At 50.0% G+C, this 22,121-nt stretch overlaps 2 protein-coding genes across 4 annotated transcripts in view; one reads left to right on the top strand and one right to left on the bottom strand.

Moving 5' to 3' along the window:
* Positions 1-2,547, bottom strand: part of LOC308596985 (uncharacterized protein) — an 85,704-nt gene extending 83,157 nt beyond the window's left edge. For both annotated transcript variants that reach the window (XM_081212434.1, XM_081212435.1), the window contains exon 1: positions 886-2,547. The gene's annotated coding sequence lies outside the window, so the exon portion shown is untranslated. The remainder of the gene's footprint in view (positions 1-885) is intronic.
* A 2,802-nt stretch (positions 2,548-5,349) lies between these two features.
* On the top strand, positions 5,350-15,700 carry NR2F1 (nuclear receptor subfamily 2 group F member 1; the record flags this gene model as incomplete). 2 transcript variants are annotated; one of them, XM_081212428.1, is made up of 3 exons in its annotated part: positions 5,350-5,779; positions 8,482-9,009; positions 14,641-15,700. In XM_081212428.1, 3 exons carry the CDS (start codon positions 5,350-5,352, stop codon positions 14,919-14,921), a joined length of 1,239 nt encoding a protein of 412 aa, XP_081068554.1. In that variant the 3' UTR covers positions 14,922-15,700. The 2 variants fall into 2 exon arrangements, with proteins under 2 accessions (XP_081068554.1, XP_081068555.1); XM_081212429.1 differs by lacking the exon at positions 5,350-5,779 and adding an exon at positions 6,061-8,070.
* Between the last annotated feature and the right edge of the window lie 6,421 nt (positions 15,701-22,121).

Genomic DNA, 22,121 nt, shown 5'->3' with positions numbered 1-22,121 from the left:
CCTTTGGGACAGCAAAGGCAATCTTGGAGTGGGGGAGACAGAACGTAATCGGAATTAAAGGTGGGTTTTGTAATTATTTTTAATGGGCCTTTCCTTGTCATAAAAGTCTTTCTGTCTCCCCCTCTCTCTCGTTCGGTGGATCTCCCTGTTGTCCCTTTAATCTGTTGACACTCCCCACCACCACCCTAGATAAACAGGCTGCCATCGATCTTTTCATTAGGTGATCAAATAACAAACAGAGCAGGTGAAAGACAACAGCATTAGCACGCTGACACTCGTCTGCAATCCCTCTTTAGGGGATGAAAAGTCCTGGCATAAACACTCAGCCCCACTGAATGGATCTGTTCACCTCTTCCTTAAGCCTACCTAGGCAATAGGAGGACTATGGGATTCAGCTGTGGATCTGGACAAGTCGATCCCTGCTCATTCCCATCTGAGGTTGTTCCCGGAGGCAGCTGGTACCATGATCTTAAGGACTGGGGATGGGGGGTTCCACAACATTGTTCAAACAAAAATTATTATTTTTTGCTACTTCTGCTTCCTAACTTCTTACAGCTCTCTCTCTCCCTCTTCTCCGCCCCCCCCCGCCCCCATCCCTGCCGCCTCTCCTTCAGATGAAATCTGGCGGGGAAATCCCAACCAGGCCTGAACTGAGTGCCTTTTCAGGGTCTCCGACAAAGCATGCGAGATGGTGGAGGAAAGCGGAGAAGGAGCGTAGGTTGGGGTGTTTTTTTATTATTAAAAAAGTTACATTGCCCAAGTGGAACTCTATCAGAAGAGGATGGGGTGGGGATGAAAGATCCCAACTCCCTGCTGCCGGATGCTGCTTCACAGCGTCTAAAAACCCACCAGAAACACACGTTACAGAAAGCAAAAGCTACTTGCCTTGGCCAGCGGAGGTTCTGCTAGTTGCTGGTGGAAGCGATCCGGACTCCGACGAAACCTTGTCAAGAAGCTGGTGCTTCTCTGTGCACCTTCTCCCGGGCTTTCTTTCTCTCTCCCCTTCTCCCTCCCTCTTCTCTCTCTCTCTTTTGCTCTGCCTCTTTTCCCCCCTCTCTCCCTCCCTGTCTCTCCATAGTCCGGAGAGTAAAACCTTAGATGATATACATACAGAGCCCGGGTGTGTGTGTGTGTGATTTAATCTTATTCGTTTCACCTTTTCAGTGACCACCAGAAGACAGGACCGAGAGTTTATTGGGAAAGAAAAGAGAGGCGAGGAGGCAGGCGAGAGAGAGCCCACTGTTGCATAGTCAATAACATCCTTTTTATCAATGCAATCTACAATAGGGACGGCTTGGCAGGAAAAACTGATGCGGAGGGTGGGGGGAGGGAGGGAGAAAACCACCCTTCATTATTTCACCACCAAATCGCAAACCGTGTCTTCGGGTGCGGGACTCTCCTCTCTAACTGGTACCTAATATTTTTACAACCTGAAAAGGGACGCACAAAACTCTCTCTTTCTCGCTCTAGGCTCTAGTGCGCTGCGGTGTTTTGGAATAGCCCCCGCCCGCCCGCCCGCCAACCCCGGCTTTCTGCTGGTGTAGAAACTTTGATGGAAGTTGAGAAAACAAGGAAAATAAGGAGAAGTCAGGAGGGGCAGAAGATCGAGAAGCTAATTGAGAAATATTCCAATAGGAAGGATTACTCCCCATAGAAACATGCAGGCAGGGAACAAATATTAAGGGAAAGGGCCATTCAGATATTCTCGTGTCCCTTTCTGCTCCTTCATCGGAGGCGCAAGCTTTTTATTTATTTTTTAACTACACAAGGAAGGGGGGAGCTAAACAAACTGTAGTTTCACCGCTTTCTTCCTGTCCGCTAGATGGCAGCACGAACCAGCGATTCTTCTAGGACTGGCGAAGGGGAATTTGTGTCGTCGTCGCCCCCCCCCTACCCGGTTCCCAGAATACACTTCTCCAAACTCACATTCTCTCTCTCTCTCTCTCTCTCTCTCTCTCTCTCTCTCTCTCTCTCTCTCTCTCACTTGAACTTTCCTTTACAGGCATTGATCCTTTCATAAAGACGGCAAAACCGATCACTTACTTACGTTATCCATTAATCATTACTGAGGCTGTTTAAAAACATTCGCGAAAGCAAAACACAAGGAGGACGGAGAAGTTAATTTAATATATGTATCTATATATTAATAGTAAACAATATATAAAAATAATAGGAGTTGGAGTGGAACCTCCGTGTGAAATGGGGTTGTCGATTTCTGTCGGGTCATATTGCGACGGGAATGAAATCTATTCTAAAAAAAAATTACTAAATCCTGGAGAATATTTAAAGTGAGGAGGAACAAGCAGCGAAGTGGGAGGGGGGGAGAGGGGGCTGCTGATGAACTGGAACATATGGGACCATAAATGTATTTTTTAAATACTCACAGTCCTTATGGACTCTCCTTAGCCATCTCCTTGCAGCCATTAAACAATGGAATCCAGTCCAAGTATCGTAATTCCTAATCAGGGTTATTTTTGGAAGGAAGGAAGATGGGGGGGGGGCGAAATATCCCAAAGAGAAATCTGATCATTTAAAAAAAAAACTTTTCAGAATGAGCCAAAATAATTTCCTTTAAATTCCCCTTTCCCCCTATCGCAATGCATCTCTTCCCCGCCCGCCCCCCTTTCTTTTGTCGTGCGTGTGTGTCTGTGTGTGTGACCATAGACGACCCATACTAATCAGGTCTCAAAGTAAATAGCAGAGCAGGGCGATCTCAATGTAAATTGTGCTTGTCAGAAGAATCCCCCTCCCTTTCTCTCTCTCTCTCTCTCTCTCTCTCAAGCCCCCTCCCTTCCCTCTCCTTTCCTCCCCCCCTCCCTCCCTCCCTCCCATCTCAGTCAGTAGGTAGCAAAGAATAAAGGCGGAGGGGGGGAGCGAGAGAGAGAGAGAGAGAGAGAGAGGAGATCTCAGCCAATGGAGTGAAGGAGGCTTGGCTAACCTTAGCCTCCCATTTTCTCTCCCCCCAATTCAGGGCTCTGACCAGTCAGTCGCCTTTGATTATCAGTTGCCAGCAGCCCCTCTCTTGGCTCCTTGACATGAGCTCCATATAAGGCAGCGATCTCCATAGAAACGTGTCAGTTTCAATAGTAGTGTCAAAGTTCACTATATACAGACATTCGCGCAGATCCCCCTTTCGGAAACATTGCTCTGCTAGTCTTCCCGTTTAAACGCATTCATTTTTTGGTTCTCTCTCTCTCTCTCTCCCTCTCTCTCTCTCTCCCTCTCTCTCTCTCTCTCTCTCTCCTTTCTTGCATATTCTATTAGTTGAAGGCTGGTTTTTTTTTCTCTTTATCTCCTTCTCTCTCCACTCCTTTTCTCCTTTTCCTGGTGCCTCTCGCTTCCTTCCTTCATGAGACCAGAGAGAGGGAAAACTTAAAAGAAAGGGGAAAGACCGCAAAAGAAAAAGAGCAAAAAGAAAGAAAGAAAGAAAAAAGAAAGAGAGAGGGGCGCCTTTTGAACATCTTCATATCTTCAATTTTTAAACACTTTTTTATTGTTATTTTGGGGGAGGGTTTTGTTCTTGGCTGCGGAGGTTTGTTTTCTTTTTCTTTTTCTCCTCCGAAATTTACTTTAAAAAGAAAAGAAAAAAAGAAGAAGAAAAATAAGAAGGTGTTTTTTTTCCTCCTCCTTTCCTTCCCCTTCCTCTTGGGCGATCTCCAGTGATTATTGTCAGCAGCACGGAAGAAGAAAGAAGGCGAGGAGAGAAGGAGCTGCCGCGCGAGCGAGCGAGGAAGGCGCCAGGAGGAGAGCAAGCCGGAGAAGCAGGAGAAGGGGCTTTTATTTATTCGACCTACTTTGGATCTTCAGCTCGCCTTTCGGCTTTTCCCCTCCCCTCGGCGCGCGGCTGACATTCGCTCCGCTTCTGCTCTCTCCATGTTCGCCTTTCGCTCCGCCACTTGGCTGGGGATCCTCGGTCTGCCGCGCCTGGGCGAAGTCGAGGGCGCTGCTGGGGCTTCTCCTTTGTATCTTCCCCAGCGAAATTGACGAGGGAGAGAGGCAGAGAGAAAGAGAGAAAGCGGCGCGCACGGAGAAAGAGAGACACATCTAAAGAGAGAGAGAGAGAGAGAGCCCGGCGGCAAAGCAGCGGCGGCGGCCGGAGCCGGAGCCCAGAACAACGGCGGCGTCGGCGGCGAGAGACCCCCAAAGTGTCTCGTCCAGTCTCCTCTCGCGTCCTCCTCGGCGTCGTCGCCCTCGGGCTGGTCGGCGGAGCTTCCCGAAGCGCCTTTCCTGCATGGCTGACGCGCTGCCTCGGACTTGGCCCCCGGACACCCGCGCGCCCTGAGCCGCAGCCGCTCCTCGGCTCCCCGTGCGCCTTTGCCGGCCTCCCTGCGCGCCAACGGGCGCGATCCAGCGGCGGCTCTCCCGGCCGGGCCCCAGCGGCTTCGGCGGCGAGCAGTGGCGGCGACGGAGGCGGCCGCAGCCCCGGCAGAGAGACCAGCTTCTTCACCAGCAGCTTCGGCGGCGGCGGCGGCGGCAGCAGCAGCAGCAGCATCGCGCGGCTCCGGGCTCCTTCCTTGCTGCTGCTGCCTCTTTCGTGTCGGCCGGCCGGGCGGGCGCGCCGCTAGCCCGCCGCGGACGGTGCGGGGCTGGCTGGCCCGGCAGGGTGTCCGGCGAGCCGGTCGCCTCCTTTTCCTCCCTTTCCTCCTCCTCCTCCTCCTCCTCCTCCTGCTTCTTCCCCCCGTCGCCCTCTCCTCCCTCTCCTCCCCAGGGTCACCCTCCTGAATGCCTCTCCCGACAGCCCGCTTCGCCCTGGCTGCTTTTGCAACTTGAAAAGGGACACGTTTCTGGGGGGGAGGGAGGGAAGGGACTGAGAGAAGAAGCAGGAGGAGGAGGAGGAGGAAGAGAAGAAGAAGAAGAGCGGGGGACACCATCCTGCTAGACGGGGGGGTGGGGGTTAAACCCTCTGGAATTCCATTGTCTCCCCCCTTGCCAAAAGAAAAGAAAAGAAAAAGAAGCCACTCCACATTAGAGAGAAGGAGAGAGAGAGAGAGAGTGAGAGAGGAAGGGAAGAAGGAAGGAAGGAGGGAAGGAAGGAAGGAAGGAGGGGGCAGGGCAGCAGAAAGAAGCAGAAAAAGATCGGCAGCGGGAGCAGCGGAGAGGCGGCGGCGGCAGCCACAGCAGCAACAGCCGCGGAGAGGCGGGAGGAGCCCCGATCCCTCGCCTCTGCCCCCTCCCCCCCGCGACAAACCCAGGCAGCCGCCCTTCTTTCCCCCCTTACCCTACCCCACCCCCCTTCCCCACCTCGACCCCGACCCGCCACCCCTCCTCCTCTCCCGGCCTCTTCTCCGGCAGCCCACCATCACCACCAGGCACCCCCCCCCTCTTTTTTTTCCTCCGTGGGCCCGAGATATGGCAATGGTAGTTAGCAGCTGGCGAGATGCGCAAGAGGACGTGGCCGGGGGCGGCCCCACCGGAGCAGCTCAGCCGGGCAGGGACCCGCAGCAAGGGGCCTCGGCGGCCCCCCACACGCCGCAGACGCCCAGCCAGCCGGGCGCGCCGTCCACGCCGGGCGACAAGGGGCAGCAGCAGCAGGGATCGGGCCAAAGCCAGCAGCAGCAGCAGCACATCGAGTGCGTGGTTTGCGGCGACAAGTCCAGCGGCAAGCACTATGGGCAGTTCACCTGCGAGGGCTGCAAAAGTTTCTTCAAGCGAAGCGTCCGCAGGAACTTAACGTACACTTGCCGGGCCAACCGGAACTGTCCCATCGACCAGCACCACCGCAACCAGTGCCAGTACTGCCGCCTCAAGAAGTGCCTCAAAGTGGGCATGAGGCGGGAAGGTGAATATTATTTCTTCCCTATTTGGGTCCGGATTGTTTGTGTGTGTGTCCAGGGCAGGTTGGGAGGAGGAGGAGGGAGAGAAGGCTGGTACCCCCTCCCTCTCCTCCGAGCATCCCCCTCCCCACCAGACAAACAGACACACTTTCGCAACCACTACACTTGCTTCCTTTAGAGATGCATAATGTTGCTATTACTCTTACTCCACCACCGATTGAATGGTGTCTATTCCTGGGTTGGGGGCTCTGTCCTTTCTTGGCTTGGAGCTGGGGGGCAGCCAGAGAGAGGGGGAGAGAGACCCTTCTTTCAGGCTCCCTTTCCTCTCTTCATTATTTCGCCCCATTAGAAAGATGGGGGGAGCGAGGAAAGAGAAAGCACAACAGTTCACGTTAGATCCTTCCCCCACCACAACCATTGCCTCAAAGCTGAAAGAGACGTGTGTTGTGTGTAAGTTTGTTTGTTTGTTTTAAAATCATAATAATATATATTTTTAAAAAAACAAATTGGAGGGCCAATGGTGTTTAAATTGCTCTGTTTGTGTGGCTGCTTCCTTGCACCTTCGCTCTCTGCTAGGCGATTCCACCTCGCCAAATCCGGCCTTGTTTGGACTCCCTCGTGCTTTCAAATGAAGTTTGTGAACGATCACTGCTTTTACAGTTCTGTCATTTCCCACTCCGTGTGCATGCTGCTTGTTTTATTTCTCCATCAGACGCCATCGTCGCTTTATACTGCATCCCAATAATACTGGTTCTTATTAGTCTTATTATTTTTAAGCATAGCTTGCCTTTGGAATGTGGTGCTTATTTGAAAAGGAATACCTCCAGTGTTATGATGGTACTTTCTGTGTGTTTGTGTGTGTGTGTTAATTCCGAGAGAGAGAGATCTATATTTATATGAATGAAAGGAATAGTTATTATATGTATTTGTATGGGGGGAGTGTACGTGTGTGCTTGTGTATATATAGTAAGAGCGATTTACTGCGGCGGTGTTTTTGGTCCCCACACACATACTTGTATAGATATATACACACACACTATTTAGCTGTTTGATGCTGAAAATTCAGCCTCGTGACCCTATTTAAAGAGGTCCTTAGGAGTCAAATGAGCCAAACACTTTCGGTAATGGAAATGGTTGAAAATAATAGAAAAAATAAAAAATAAAGCACATCTCTCCCGTGTGCCAGAAGGAAAGAATGGAAATCCTTTTAAAAGGGCCACTGATGACTTCATTTAGGAGTTTCGGAGAGCTGTTGTCAGGATAGGGGTCTCGGGGAAAAATTTATATATCGAGAGCGAGGGGGAGCATAGGGATATATATGTATAGCAGCTAACAGCCCTCTCACAGCCTTTGAACTGTGTTTGCATTTAATTGAAACACAGAACTGCCAGGTTTGGAAGTATAATTTGCAGAGGGAGGAGGGAGGAAAGGGGGATTCTGACAGCTCGATGGGAATATTAGATTTTTTTCCCCCATCAAAAGTATGATTAACAACAGGAAACCCTGAAGAAAATAACTCTTCCTGTGAAACAGAAAATATTAATTTTCTGCGCCTAAGAAATAACTCTCAGTTGTGCTCTCTTTGCTCTAAGTTACCTTTGTTTACATGCCAGGAGTGTGAATTGCTGACCCAGATTAAGCAGACCTGGACACACACACGCGCGCACACACAAACTTTGCTCAGCTTCGGAAACTCCAAGCATGCTCGCGTTTGGGGTTAATGAATTCCGTGAGTTTGTGTGCCCGGCGCGTCTCTTTTTGCACAGTTGCAAACGTGTGTTTTCACTGGCCAGATCGTGGGCATATATTTCCCACCCTCCTTTAATTTTCATTTTCATGCATCTGCAACCACGCAGAGAATAATTCGCCCTTCTCCCCACACTCATGTTTGGCTTCCGTAATCGAAATCTTCATTTTGACCTCCTTTTTAGTAACAATAACAGCAGTCAAACCTTTCCTTTCCCTCCCCCCCCCCTCCTCCTCCAGCCAGGGAGAAAGAACTCTGCTGCAAACAGGAGAGAAGCTTCCTCTACTGAACCTGGGAACTGTTTAGGGAGAAGGCGCGGGGGTAGCTCTCCCACCCCTCACCTCACCTCACCCCACCCCACCCCACCCCCACTCCAAGCACTTTTGCAAGCCTATTTGCTGAGTGGGACTCCGGACTGGCAAATAAAGCGGGGAGCCTGCGCAGGATGGCCTTTCCGGATTCCCAATCCTCGGAGCGCTAAATCGGCCGAGAGGTGACCAAGGATGGCTACCTGGCTATCAGGCAAGGCTAGGAGGGAGCAACTTGGAGGTGGGCCCTGACTTTGGAGAGTTCTTTCGGGGACTGCCTCGTCGCCGTCATCACTATTTTCATCATTCCTCTTATTATTACTATTACTACAAAGAGAATGGCAGTCTTGTAAGGCAGTATACATGCCCCCATTTGCACAACAATGCAAGCTGAGGTGGGTGGGGGGAACAGGCTTGCATTGTGCGTGTTTGCCACCCTCCCGGCCGGATTTGTGCGTGTCTGTGTGAGAGAAAGAGGCGACGCCTGTGTGTGTGTCTGTGCGCCTGTGTACGCGCTGTGTGCGCGCGTTGCTGTGGGAAGAAGGCTCCGCTTTGTTGCGCGGCGGCGGCGGCGGCTAGCGGGCTGGGTTTCGCCAAGGCTGCTGGATGCACATTTCCTCTCCTTTTCTCTCTCTCTCCCTCTTTTCGTCAGCGGTTCAGCGAGGAAGGATGCCTCCGAGCCAGCCGAACCCGGGCCAGTACGCGCTGACCAACGGCGACCCGCTGAACGGCCACTGCTACCTGTCGGGCTACATCTCGCTGCTGCTGCGCGCCGAGCCTTACCCGACGTCCCGCTACGGCAGCCAGTGCATGCAGCCCAACAACATCATGGGCATCGAGAACATCTGCGAGCTGGCGGCGCGGCTGCTCTTCAGCGCCGTCGAGTGGGCCCGCAACATCCCCTTCTTCCCGGACCTGCAGATCACCGACCAGGTGGCCCTGCTGCGCCTCACCTGGAGCGAGCTCTTCGTCCTCAACGCTGCCCAGTGCTCCATGCCCCTGCACGTGGCGCCCCTCTTGGCCGCCGCAGGCCTCCACGCCTCGCCCATGTCCGCAGACCGCGTGGTGGCCTTCATGGACCACATCCGCATCTTCCAGGAGCAAGTGGAGAAGCTCAAGGCCCTGCACGTCGACTCGGCCGAGTACAGCTGCCTCAAAGCCATCGTCCTCTTCACGTCAGGTCAGTGGAGTGGCGGGAGGGAACGGGGGGTGTTAGGGGGGTGAGCAGCAACACCAGGGGAGCGTGGCTAGGCAAGCCCAAGCACCTTCCTCTCTAAGCAGATCGGCCTCCTGGTTTGGGGATAGTCCCCCGGGATAGTCTGGAGCAAGGAAAGGCGCGCAGGGTCTGCTGAGGCCAAACCTGCCAGTCTGCTGCAGAAGGTTTGTGCAGTAGACGCACCAGAGCCTCATCCAAATTCACTTTGCGTTGGGAAAACAAATCCCTGCCCTCCCCGCAGCCCGGCTGCAGCTTCCTCCTGCGCTCTCAGTCTTCTTAAGCATTCGTTGGATTGTTCCCCTTAGGCAGGCGGGTGGCTTTGGCAGCTTCCGGTAGGCCTTGGGTGAAATCGACTAACTCGAAGGTGTAGCGTTGTGTTCATTGTAGAAGGTAGTATTCGGCCTCAGGTGGGGGAGAGGGGGGTGCGGTAGGAGCATAAATTCCCCGCACCCTTTCCTCGTGCGTTTGTGTGTTTATTTGTTTGTGGAAGGGAGGAGAGAGTGGTTAGGCCTTGCTGAAAGGGCTTCTCGCCAGATCTTGTTCCAATAAGGCAGGCAGGAACACAAATAAATCATAAATAATACTGCTTTATTGCTGCCTGATCCCCCCACCCCCACCCTTATCGGAAGCCATTCATATTTGCAGTTGATGTGGTTAGTGACGCTCGTAAAAATGGATTCGAGCGCCAGAAAAGGACTTACTTCCCTCCTTCAAAATAAAGGAAATAAGACCCAGCCTGAGGCTTTAGAGTACCAACCTGCAGAAGCATTTCCTCCCTCCCTCCTTCTTTTTTTTAAACAATGCAAAACCACGCAAACACTGGGAAATGTAACAGATTGCCTGCAAAAATATCAAATTAAGGGTAGGCGGGGGTAACGTGCATGTTAGCAATTTTGCTTATGATAGATGGTTCAAATTAACTTTGCAGGAGAGTGCATTAACGTCGCCTTTGAAGTGCTCCGGTTGGAGCCTATAAGAATACAAGACATCCTTTATTATTGTAACCTGTGGGAGAGACATATATAACATCAACCTGCAAGGAATAAGGAACAAAGACAAGGGAGAACTTGGCGGAGCCGTTTGGGACGGGAGGCGTTGTGTTTGCGAGGGTGGAGGGGTGCGGCGCTGGTCTGTTCACCGAGCACTTTTTGCAAAACTTTTCTCATGTGTATCTATCTATATATATATGCATATATATATATATATATATATATCCTTCAGAATCTTACACCATTAAATCCGCCACCCACCCCCTAACCCCGTTTAAAAGTGGCCCGAGAAGATATACAAAGCTTTTTGGAAAACAAAGCTGTTTCCGAGGGTCTGGCTGGAGGGGAGAAACCCATCAATATTTGTTGCCTTTCATGCATGAGAAATAGTATTTACATTGTAGTCAAATGACTCTTAAATTTGCACAATATTGTAATGTAGCAAATGTAGTATTAATATCGATTTGAACATCGGATAATTTATTTAGACAGGGGGATCTCATTGGTATGCGTGGTGCTGGTAGACATGGACTGTGACTGCCCCCCCTTGTTCTTCAGGCTGCAAATGCAGGCCAGAGCGAGGGTGGAAAAAGGCCGGGCTCTTTTTTCGCAGAGAATCAAGTACAGGTCTTAAAACAAGTGGGGGAGATTTACTGAACAGCCGCAGAGACGTTGGGGTGCGTTTTATCTTCAGGAGCCTTGCCTGACGGAAACGTGTTTTTCAGAACTGACAAAAAGAGACCCTGGTGGCATTTTTCAGGGTGATTTAACTGGAGGGTCCTCCCGCAGCCCCTCGTGCTTTTTTGTTAACTCGTTTATTCATGGGGGGGGCGGTTAGATCTAAACTGGGCGGGAATAGCCCGGCCATTTGGAAAATGCAGCTTTTAGGCCGCAGCGTTAAAGAAAGAGGGCGGCCTGCTTTATTGACTTCACCGCCAAAAGCCCTTGCCTAAAAGGTTTGACCCCCTTCCGCCCCCTCGAAAGGCGCTTTCTTCCTCTTTTCTCAAATCCAGGATGGCTTAGAATGGCTGCATCTGCTATATTTATGTGTGTCCATATATTTTGATGGTACACAATGCAACATTATTTTTTTAATCGAGGCAGTGCAAATTGGCGACATCCCAATATAAGCTGAAATAATAATAGCATTTTCTAGCACTCGGATGGGGTGGAAGCCCCAATGGCGGAGACGCAGAATTCCCACTCTAGTTATGTCCTGTCTTTCTCTTCCTCCTCCTCCTCCTCTCTCAAACGCCGCCACTTCTACCCCCTACACCCATTTCCACTTGGGCCTGATCTTGTTTTGATTGCTAGCCAGAAGGTAATTGATGGTCCGGCTTTCGCCAAGTCCTCCAACTTTTTAAGGAAACTTTGATGGATGGAAAAGACATTTTTAGCCACCTGGTCCCAGGGGCTTTAACTCAACAACCTGATCCCAAACGTAAAATGCTTCCAGATCACTGGTGTTTAAGATCAGCAGGGGTCACTGGCTTGGAAGTTATTCTAGTTTCTTGCTTGCCTCTTCTTCTTCTTCCTTCACCACCTCCTTCCCATTTGGGTTCCGGATATTATTTTCCATCCACAAAAGTTTGGAGCCTGTCCCAGGAAGGAGCATTGTGTTGAAAGTAGCGCTGGTTGATTTGTTGTTTTCCCACACAGAGAGATATGCAAACTCCATTAAAGAATTGCCTTTCTAATTCTGACACCACCCCGCACTTCGATATATAAAATCTCCCACGGAGGGGCCAGGTTAGATAAGATCAGCTCAATAAATCTATCTCCTGCGCCATAAGAACTTTGATTTCTCGTTATATGCGAGCTGATTACGTCTATATTTTCTGAGCACTAAACTCTCCTGGATGCGTTACATGAAATACATTCCCTGTACTACAAAGGCCCAGGTTGGCGTGTGCTGAACAGTAATGATTATTTATTTACATCATTTCTTCGCCATAGACTGGAGGAAGAAATATTGAGAAATAATGACTGCAGGAAGAAATATGATCATCTTAAAAAGTGGGACACGCACAATTTCCACCCAAACCCACCCTTCTCCCGTCCCAGCCCGCCCCCTTCATCCTTGCTGAGATGTAATTCACAGAAGGTGAATATGCATCGCTTTCCCTTCTTTGGTCTATTTCATCTTAACTCAATCAGCTAATCGATCAGATAGCATAGATTGTTTAATTAATTTTCAGATCCTCTTGCTTCGCGGTGGAGATTGAAAGCATCCCCCGATCCTAGCGCTATTTATTTGAAATGTAGAGGGGGGGGGAGATGAGTCCCTCTGAGCTGGCTGGTGTTTCGAGTAAGGGGGTGCGGAATAAAATCCAAGCGTGCCTCTCATATATACCTGAGGGGACCTTTCTTTCTTTTTTTATAATAAAAAAATGAGAGAGAGGCTGAAGAAGCTATCTGATAGAAAATGCACTGGAAATACGACAGGAGAATCTCCGTTCTATCTGGTCTGTGCCTTTTCTCAAAGATCCGGTGGTGGTCTTTGCGCCGGAGGTGAAAGACAGGATAAATATTTCACCCCCTCCCTAAGGAATGGGACCTCCCAGATAAATGTGAGGAAGAGGCAATCAGGCCCTGAAGTCCTGCCGTGTTTAAAAGTTGGGTAGAAACCTTTCGCCTGAGTGGACGAGTAGCAATACAAGGCAAATAGCAAAGGAGAAGTTAGTCCGAGGAGGCCAGGGACTCTCTCGGCTATGGACCACGAAGAAGGGCAGGCCTCCGCTGTTGGGTGCGTGTGGGTTGCAAGCTGGCTCCCTCCTCGCCCACCCGTTAGATGTTGCAAATGATCACTGCATTTAAGGCAAAAGTAGAAATTAGCACAACAGTCAGGCGTAGGTAATTGCAGATCTAAGCGCTCCTTAGGCCGTGGCTGGGGTCATGGGGGTCTTTTCCTCAGAAGAGCCAGAATTACAGCTTGGTTGCTCTCTGTTTTCGCTGGAGGCCAGAGGCCTGGAGATGAAGGTGTTTGACATGCTTTTAAAAAAAATCCACTTTTGGAAACTAGGGAGAGGGATACACCACCCCGCAAGTTCAACAACAACAACAACAGCAACGAAATCCACTTGCCACAGTTTCCCCTTTTTAATGGATTGCTATGATGAATAAATCTGGAGGGCCTTTGCAGGGCCATCCTTATTTTACATGGGCAATTTCGTGAATTCCTTTTGGGGGCCATTACTCTGCGATTAATTCTTATATAGATTTCTATATTAGCAGAGGCCGCCTTTGATCTGCGCTAAACCGTCCTGCTAGCTGACGGCCGCCTTGTGATCCGGGTGTTTTGAAATATTTATTATTAATATAAGAAAAACAGGCCGGGGGTGGGAGGAGGAGGAGGCGGCCTGCGGATGCTTGAGCTCAAAGAACCCACCGCCTCGGTGTGGGGGGACTTCCTCTCTCCCTCCCCCAAAATACTATGTGGTGTCTGTGTGTGCCTTTAGGCAGGGGAGAGGGGGTCTGAATAGTCCTTAACACTTTCTGCTAGGACTTCTAAGACAGAAGGAGAAATATCTGGCGAGGGAGTTGGGTGTCCTTCCTCTTACTGCGCCTTTTGCTGGCTGTGCCAGATGCCCGGGATCTCGGGGTCCTGAGCGCCAGAGCTGGGCCTCCTGCCTTGCTCTCTGGCGAGCTTGATCGAGCCTTAGCGGCAGCGGCAGCAACTCCAGCGAGGCAGCCGGCGCAGCAGCTTTGTGCGTGCGAGCGAGGGCGAGAGCAGCTGCAGACAGACGGCTGCTTAGCGCGCAGGCTTGGGGTGCGGGAGGGGGGCAGCTTGGCGGGGCTGGAAGAGGCAGCCCGGACCGAGCCGTCTTCCCGGCGATGATTATATAGCTTACAGAGATGTGACCAATTTTCAATTACTCGATCCGAGAGATCCTCAGACAAAGCAGGGCCTCCCCTTCTCCCTCTCTCTCCCCCCCACGATCGGAAATGGAAGCGCGGCCGCCTTTCGTGCGAGCGACTCCAAATCCTCGCCTGGCTTTCTCGCACGCGCGCCTGGCCCGGTTTCTTGCACCCCGAAGCCCTTTTCCTTTAGCTGAGGACGAGGCTGCGTGTGCTTGTCTTGGGCGGGGTGGGGGTGGGGAGCTTGGAGGGAGGAGAGAGAGAAAGTACTTGGGAGAAACGGAATCCCTCCTGGCTGGCTGTATCTCTCTGTGTGTGTGTGTGTGTGTCTGTCTGTCTGTCTGTCTTGGGAGATGGTATATGTCAATGGGATGTAACAATAGGATTCAGCAGCCGAGGCCTCCGTCCTTTCCTGGCTGATGGGGGGGGGGCAGGTTGCTGGCAGGCTGGGGAAAGATGGCTCCGGCTCCCCTCCCGGCTGCCTTTCCGCGTCTTCCATTATTTATTTGCAAGGTGGAGGAAGCTGCACAAAGAGAGGGGGGGCGGAGGGGGCGTCCGGGGTCGCGGAGGCCGGGTTGCTGCTGCTCCTGCTGCCTGGTTATTGCTACTGCTGCGCTTTTGGGGGGGGGAGTGGGGAGAGTTGTGGGCCTTGGTACCTCCCTGGCTAACCGTGTCTCCTCTTCTTCCTCCTCCTCCTCTTCTTCTTCTTCTCCTTCTCCTTGCCCCCCCCCCCGGCGCTGCGTGGCAGATGCCTGTGGCCTCTCGGACGCGGCGCACATCGAGAGCCTGCAAGAGAAGTCTCAGTGCGCCCTGGAGGAATACGTGCGGAGCCAGTACCCCAACCAGCCCAGCCGCTTCGGCAAACTGCTCCTCCGGCTGCCTTCGCTGCGCACCGTCTCGTCGTCGGTCATCGAGCAGCTCTTCTTCGTCCGCTTGGTAGGTAAAACCCCCATCGAGACGCTCATTCGAGACATGCTGCTCTCCGGCAGCAGCTTCAACTGGCCTTACATGTCCATCCAGTGTTCATAGAGCACCTCCTGGGCTCCCCCGCTTAGAGACCCTGAGAGGAGGAGGAGGAGGAGGAGGAAGGCCTCCAGCCCAGCCAGAGACCGGCCCAGACAACCACCACCTTGGGGGCGCACGCAGCCGGGTGGGGGGATCCGAGGAGAGAGAGAGGCAGAAAGAAAGGGGGGAGGAGGACCGAGAAAGAGAGATAGGAGCAGACCCCTCAGACACTGCACGAAAGACTCGCTTAGGATCAGACCCCGGCTGAGAGAGGCGGTGATGATGATGATGATGATGATGATGAAGGCGAAATGGACACCTCGTATTTTGTGGAACAAACCATTGACACTGAGATGGGAAACTTTAAACAAAAACCATTTTTAAAAAAGGACCGAAGAGATTAAAACAAAATCTCCCCCCTAAAAAAAGAAGACTAGAACGGATTTCCCTGGATATATGATGGATGGACTGAGGTGGATCTATCGTCTGTACAGCAAAACAAAACACACAGTTTAAGAGACAGAACAAACAAACAAACAAAAACCTGGAGCCGAATTGAACTGGTGGACGGGGTGAGGGAAAGAGGGAGGGGGACCCAAAGGCGAAACACTTTCCACGAACATTGTTCTTCATTTTGTAAGATATTAGTCTTTATTTTCACTTTTTTTGTAAAATTTAAAACATCGTATGCGCATAAAGGAGGCGAGAGGGGAGGGGGAAAAAACACCACAAGAAACAAACAAGAATTAGGGGAGGGGAAAAAATAACATTTTCCAAATAATTATTAAAAAAACAACAAGGAATTGTTCTGTGTGTATGTATCTATATCTGTTTTGTATTTCTTTCTGGTTCCAAACCAGGCTTCCTGTGATTCTATACTAATAATTTTTTATATAACCCTTTGCTTCTTATATTGAGTGCGATATATGTTGTCGAAGCTGTTCTTCAAGAATTAAAATTGAAGTGAGAATTTAAACAAAAATAAAAGAATTTAGAAAAAAAATAATTACAAAGGCAACCCAAGCGCAACATCCAACACAGATTCCCACGCCAATCCATGAGTTCTTGTTCCTTGAAGCAGCCCTAAAGTTTGGGTTTGCGGGTGGTGGGTTTCTTTCCCGCCAGCCCCCCAAGGCTTTGTGCCTTATATAAGAGGTCCAAGGTGTGGGGTCTTTGTTCAAAAACAAATAAATACAGTCATGCTGCTGGTAAGGTGCACACACCTCTCAGTATACCCAAGCTGCCTGGTTTTAATGCGATTCTGGTGACTGATGCTGACGAAATGGAGGTGGGGGGACAGTTAAGAGGAATTCCCTTAGGTTGCAACCCTACGTTCATTTAACTGGGAGGGAGTCCCATTAAACTTCTGCGTGAGCCTACTGGCGTTCTATGAGAATAATCCGGAATAGAAAACAGGGCCAGCCCTACCACTAGATAGAGTAAGGAGGGTGACTCAGGCAGCTGATTCTGAGGTGCCTTGAAAAGACAGTGAATAGTTGTTGTTGTTTTTAATTTATTAGTATAATATTTTTGCTCCCAGCGAGAGGCGTTTGTGCTAGTTGGCTTTTTGTTTTTCTCGTTGGGTTTGCACCTTGGATTAATTGAGAGGAGATCCATTTGCTGTTCTGCCTGTAATGCCTAATAAAGGTAAGGCGAAGTGAACTATTCTGCCTCGGGTGGCGAAATGTCTTTGGCCTGTCCTGAAAGCAAATTTCCACTCCTCTGGAACACTGTGTTGTCACGTCTGGACTGAAGCTCTTATTTCCCTTCCCCGCCCTTTACACTTTGTAAAGGTCTCTGTGTCAGGTGCGGGCAATTTCCTCCTGGTGCAGGTCTTTCCTCCGGGCTGGTGAGTTTCCCCTGAGTTCTAAAGCCACCCTCAGAGAGAGGGAGGTGCATATGTCTGGTCGTGTGTACTGATCCAAGGACACGCGTGCGCCCCTATTCCCGTGGGCTCATGGAATCCTAAAGCTGTTAGTCTCCTTCAAATGACTGTCGGAGCAGCTTTCCAAAACCCCCACACACACACATCCCCCCCCCAACGTACCATTCGCTCTCCGAGTGGAGCCCCTTTTGAAGGTAAAGATTTTCCCAGAGCTTGGAGCTGGTCGCTGCAGATCTCTGTAACAGCTTTCAGTGCATTAATGTTTTATAGGATCTGAGATGGAGCTGTAAGAACACACACTGCCAAGGGAGCTCTTTCTTAACGTATTAATAAAGCCGGATCTTTAAAAATAACATTCGTGTGTCTCTCCCCCCCTCCGCCCCCCGCCTCACATTCTCCAGTTTCTCCCTCGCCCTCCAAACACATCCAGGATGAGGCAGGATTTTCAATTGGAGGAGTCACTGGCAGTGTTTTTTCTGTTAATTTGCTGTCTACACTACCCAGATTTTTTTTTTACTTTTTTATTTTGCATTAACAAGATCCTTCAGCCTAACCCGCTTGGGGTTTTTTAATATTCTAGACGCAGTAGATCCCTGGAGAGAGAGAGAGAGAGAGAGAGAGAGAGAGAGAGAGAGAGAGAGAGAGAGAGAGAGAACGCATTTTCTATATGGCGGGCACTTACAGCTGCATAATAACATTGCCAGCAGCTACAGTCTATGGACTAGTCAGTTTCAATAGGCAGGCTATAAGAATGCACATTTTGGCTCTTAACTAGCCAGGACGAGCTCTGAAAAAACCAATGTAACTGCCAAAGCCGGAGGTATCCCTGTTTTTGCCCAGACCGGGTAGGGAAAGGTCACCTCACGGCCCTGAAGACCAGACAGCCCTTGAAGATTTAGGCCCGGATAGGATTAGGATCATTGCGAAAAGGCCGCAGAAAGTGTCCTCTTCGCATCAGAAGTAAATCTAAGCGCTGGTATGTTATGCACCCCTGGTGAAACCCGAGTAATGCTTCGTCTTTCCCACCCCACATTCATTTTCGACCTTCTGGGGAACGATGATATTAAATAATATTTTGTAACACAATAATGCCGGGAGCGGAGAAATCCTTCCAGATCTAGACAAGATGTAGAAAAGGAGGTTGATATTCTGGGTGCATTTTCCTTACTGACGAGCGCAACAAAGCCTGCCCGTTTCCTTTGGGAAGGGTGTTCACTGTTCAGATGATGCTTGGTGGTTTTCCGTTAGTTTGGCCCAACGATTTAACACGAATTAGGCTGTATAAAGCGCTAAAGAACTAACTGATGTTGTTGGACCCTAGCCTACATATTATGATGAATCTGTTAGTCAATCTAAGACTAAAAACCAATGCTTTCTCACATGGCGTTCTCTCCATTAGACATGCCACCCAGTCACGAATCCGTTGCCCTTCTACAGAAATGGATGCTCTCTTGGGATACGCCTTCGTCTAGAGCCTGTTTGAGACCAGAATACTATCTGTCTACCGCTTTGTCATGATTCATCTGTTCCTCTTTGCTGCAGTTACAAGACCATCAATAATAATAATAATAACAACAACAACAACTGGCTAGATCTCTCCCTCTTTCCCTTGTCTCATATGCACACTCTCTCACACAGGCATCCTAAGCAAACCTCACTCGCTTTTTGAAAGCGTTAGGCCACAATAAGCCTCGCCTTTTGCCTACTCTCAGGGTGGCTGACCTTTTCTCCCACATCCCAGTTAAGTCTTTTCTAGTCAATCTAATTTTGGGGCTTCCTTGGCGATGGAGCTTGAGAATTGCAGAGATCCTAATGTACATAATAATTGTGAAATAATAATAATAAACAACTAGTTCTGCAATGTGGACATGTGGCTGCCTTTAAGTCTTCAGTCGCATTTAACGAGAACAACCCCGCAAAAGCGGAGTTGCCCTGGTGTGAGACGGGTTTAGACCTACCACTGATGTAAATGGGACTGCACATTTGGTCAGGAATGTTCATATATAAGAGCGGAATGGAGTGGCCTAAAACGATGTACTTGGAAGTGTCTTGTGTGTGGATCATCATCGCTCGCCCGGAAAGGAAAAGGGATCTGGCAAGCCAGTTCCACTCCCATCATCTGTGAGGCTTGATTTAAACGTAAGGTGTTTGTGGGTCGGCTTTCTGAAATGACTTCAGCCCAACAGGGCAGACGACAGAGCCCTGACAGTTTTTTGACAAGGGAAGAGGGAATGTGTCTCAGGGCTCCACAGCACTCTGGTTCACCTGCCAACGAATAACAGATTTGTTCCTTTTATAAGAATCTAGGAGCCACATGTGGATGTCTACCAAATTAGGTGAGAGAAGAAGGAAGGAAGGAAGGAAGGAAAGAAAGAAGGAAGGAAGGAGAGAGAGAGAGAGAGAGAGAGAGAGAGAGAGAGAGAGAGCTTTGTTGAGTCACGTTTAACGTCATGGAAGGGAGGGGGGAACGGTTAATAAATTTATTTCAAACGCAGCTCTCCACGTAAGGATGCTCTGGCAGAGATCGATAATACCGAGAAAGCATTTTGGTCGAAAGCTTGAGGTTGTGGGCCATTCTCCTTGGGAAAAGGCAACTTGGGTTAACTCCTTTTCGTTCTAGACATCAATAAGAACATAGATCTGAATGCTTTAATCCGAAGTCACTCTTTTTGGCATAGATCCCTCTCTTTTAAATGTGCATGCGTGCGTGATGTGCAAGTCAAAGGGTTCGTTTTTTGCAAGCAAAACGTTCTCGGGGAGAGGGAGAGCTTAATATTTCTTTGAAGTGGTTGCAAAGTGTTGTAGATTCAAGCTGCTTTTAGAACCCTCCGCCAGCCAAAAAAATTTAAAAAGGCAGAGGATGGGGGTCGGACAGAAGTTTCCCCCAGGAATTACGGGTGGCGTGAGAGAGAAAGAGAGAGAGAGATCCCTTCCCCGCCTCGTGAATCTTGAGAGAGAGAGGCAGACAAACAGAGAGAAGACAGACCTACACCAGCTCCTCCCTAGTAATGAGAAGACCTTTTGGAGCTAAAGCTTCGGCCCGAAGCAGTTTTGCCTGAAACTAGTAAGTCTCACTGATTTGTGGCGTGAGATTGCGGTGTCCCTTCCCCAGAGTGAAGTCTGAGTAAAAGAGAAGAGGCTTCTCTGCTGGTTGGGCTTCTAGACGAGGTAGGGGAGACTCAATACCTTTGGAGAAATGGATTCTGTCCCTCTTCCCCCTCCAGTTTACATAGATGGGTGTAATTAAAAAGAAAGAAAGAAAAGGCAATATCGTCCTGATGCTAGGGAAGAATTTTTTTTTAAGAAAAATAATAATACAGTCGGTTCATATTTTCTATTGAGTTTCTAGCGGGAAAGGCGGGCAGCCAGGCAGGCAGCCAGAACCAGCCCTGATAATTCTGGCAGATTTTCAAGTTTGCCATGTGGCTACTACACCTTTCGAAACCTGACAAGTTTTTGTCTTCTTCTTCCTTTTTTATTTTTTTTTAACTAGTCAGTTGGTGCCTTGACGAGGCCTCCCTGCGGGGGTGGGAGGGAGGAATTGGGGAAAGATGAGGGCTCACAAGTGGAAACCAATAAAACTCTTGTTTAAAAGGGCTCGCTCAGGATCCACGCCGTTCCGAGGCTCTTTGACTGGGGGAGCCGGAGAGTTTTATTCCTAAATGAGTTAAAGAGCCATTTACCTCTGTCGTGTTCTATTCATCAAGCCGCGAGCCCTCGAACACGGCGGCTATTTGTTTGCTTACACAACCAGCTGGGCGCAATTTCACGTCTGAGATATCTATCTGAAAGCGCCTCTAATTTATTATCCTTACTTGTCAGCGAATCCATTTTCAAAGTTGGGTTGTGTGGCTTTTAAGAGAGAGAGAGAGAGAGAGAGAGAGAGAGAGAGAGAGAGAGAGAGAGAAGAAACCATTGAGGATTCTGGACTTAAAATATGCTCCCTCAGTGCCCTCCTCCCAATTCTTTTCTCCCCACCCAGCCAGCACATCACATAGAAGAGTCAGCACAAAACAGCTGAAAAGGAAGGAGAAATTTGCAGAGAAGCTGGAAGGAAGGCAAGGTGACTCTCTCTTTCTCTCCAGAACTGCCTCTCTTCCGAGCTGCGTCACGTTCTCCGCTCCCCTCTCGCCTTACACCCACTCTGAGGCTTGGAAGTTGGCGGAAGCCCCTTCAAGGACTTCAGCCGGACTCTCAGCCTCTTTTACCCCGCTGCCTTCCATGGCAACCCCTTCCCGCGGAGACGGCAATCGCGAGCACTCCGAATGATCTCTGTTGAGCTCGTTGGGGATGGCTTTGCCGGTCATTCTGCCTACAACTTTGGGCTTCAAACGCGCGCCTAGCGTTGCACCTTTGTCAAGGTTGCAGAAACAAGTGGAATAAAATGGGCTGGGATTCTCCAGTGGGCCATGCTGGCCAAGGACAGCCACCTGTAGAGGGAGCCAAGGGAGATGAACGTGAATGGAGAGTAGGACTGGCAGATGAGCTGCCCTGAGGGTCCCCATCCTTTGTCTGATCATGCCGGAGCAATTCGGTGTTGGGTCCAATTTCTGGGTATGGTGAATTTCACCGGAAGGCCCCGATCTGGTTGGCTGCCATACATTTGAAAATAAGTGTTGCCCGCCTTGCTCAGAAGCACATCCTGCTAAATGCCGTGGGATCTACTCCCAAGTAAGACTGAGATGCACTGCAGTCCTAAGGACCACGCATCTTCTAAGAAGGGGGTGGGATGCATTTTGCCTGTGTGTGATGGGGGGAGATGGCTGGTCTCTTCTCTTCTCTTCTCTCCCCACCCCAACCCCCCTCAAGTGGTTTGCATTAGAATCACAAAGCCATAACATGGAAAGGAGCAAATCGGTTTATACATATAATTGCAAGGAAAGAAAGCAATTAACAGAGAGGACAGTGGGAAATTAGATCTCCTCCCCACCCCCATTACAAAAAAGGGATAGCGTTGAGCAGCCTTTAAGCAGCCCAGCCAGGCTGACAAGCGAATCCCTGGAAGAAACAGCAAGCGGGGTTGCACAATCGTGTATCTAAAACCTCTTGGCTGCAGAGCCCACCATCAAGCTTCAAACAGAGAATCCCGTTGAAAACTACGGGGTGTAAAACGGGCCCCGGTTGTTGTGGAAAGCGGAGGAGAGGGCAAGAGGCAGAGCGAACTTCTTGAAGGCAGAGCAGCTTGGCTGCTGGGAGATATCCTTGTGTGTTGATTTAGGAAGACATTTGCTGTATATAACGTTTAAGGCTGATAATATCATTGCTCGGGCAGATAAATAAAGCACTGGCCAAACCGTGGGGTCAGCTATCGATCCCTCTGTTTAGAGAAGGAGGTAGGA

The sequence above is a fragment of the Podarcis bocagei genome (assembly GCF_964188305.1).
Source record: "Podarcis bocagei genome assembly, chromosome: 11".
Classification (NCBI taxonomy): domain Eukaryota; kingdom Metazoa; phylum Chordata; class Lepidosauria; order Squamata; family Lacertidae; genus Podarcis; species Podarcis bocagei.
The sequence above is the reverse complement of the archived record's forward strand: the minus strand, read 5'-3'. Positions and strand labels throughout refer to the sequence as shown.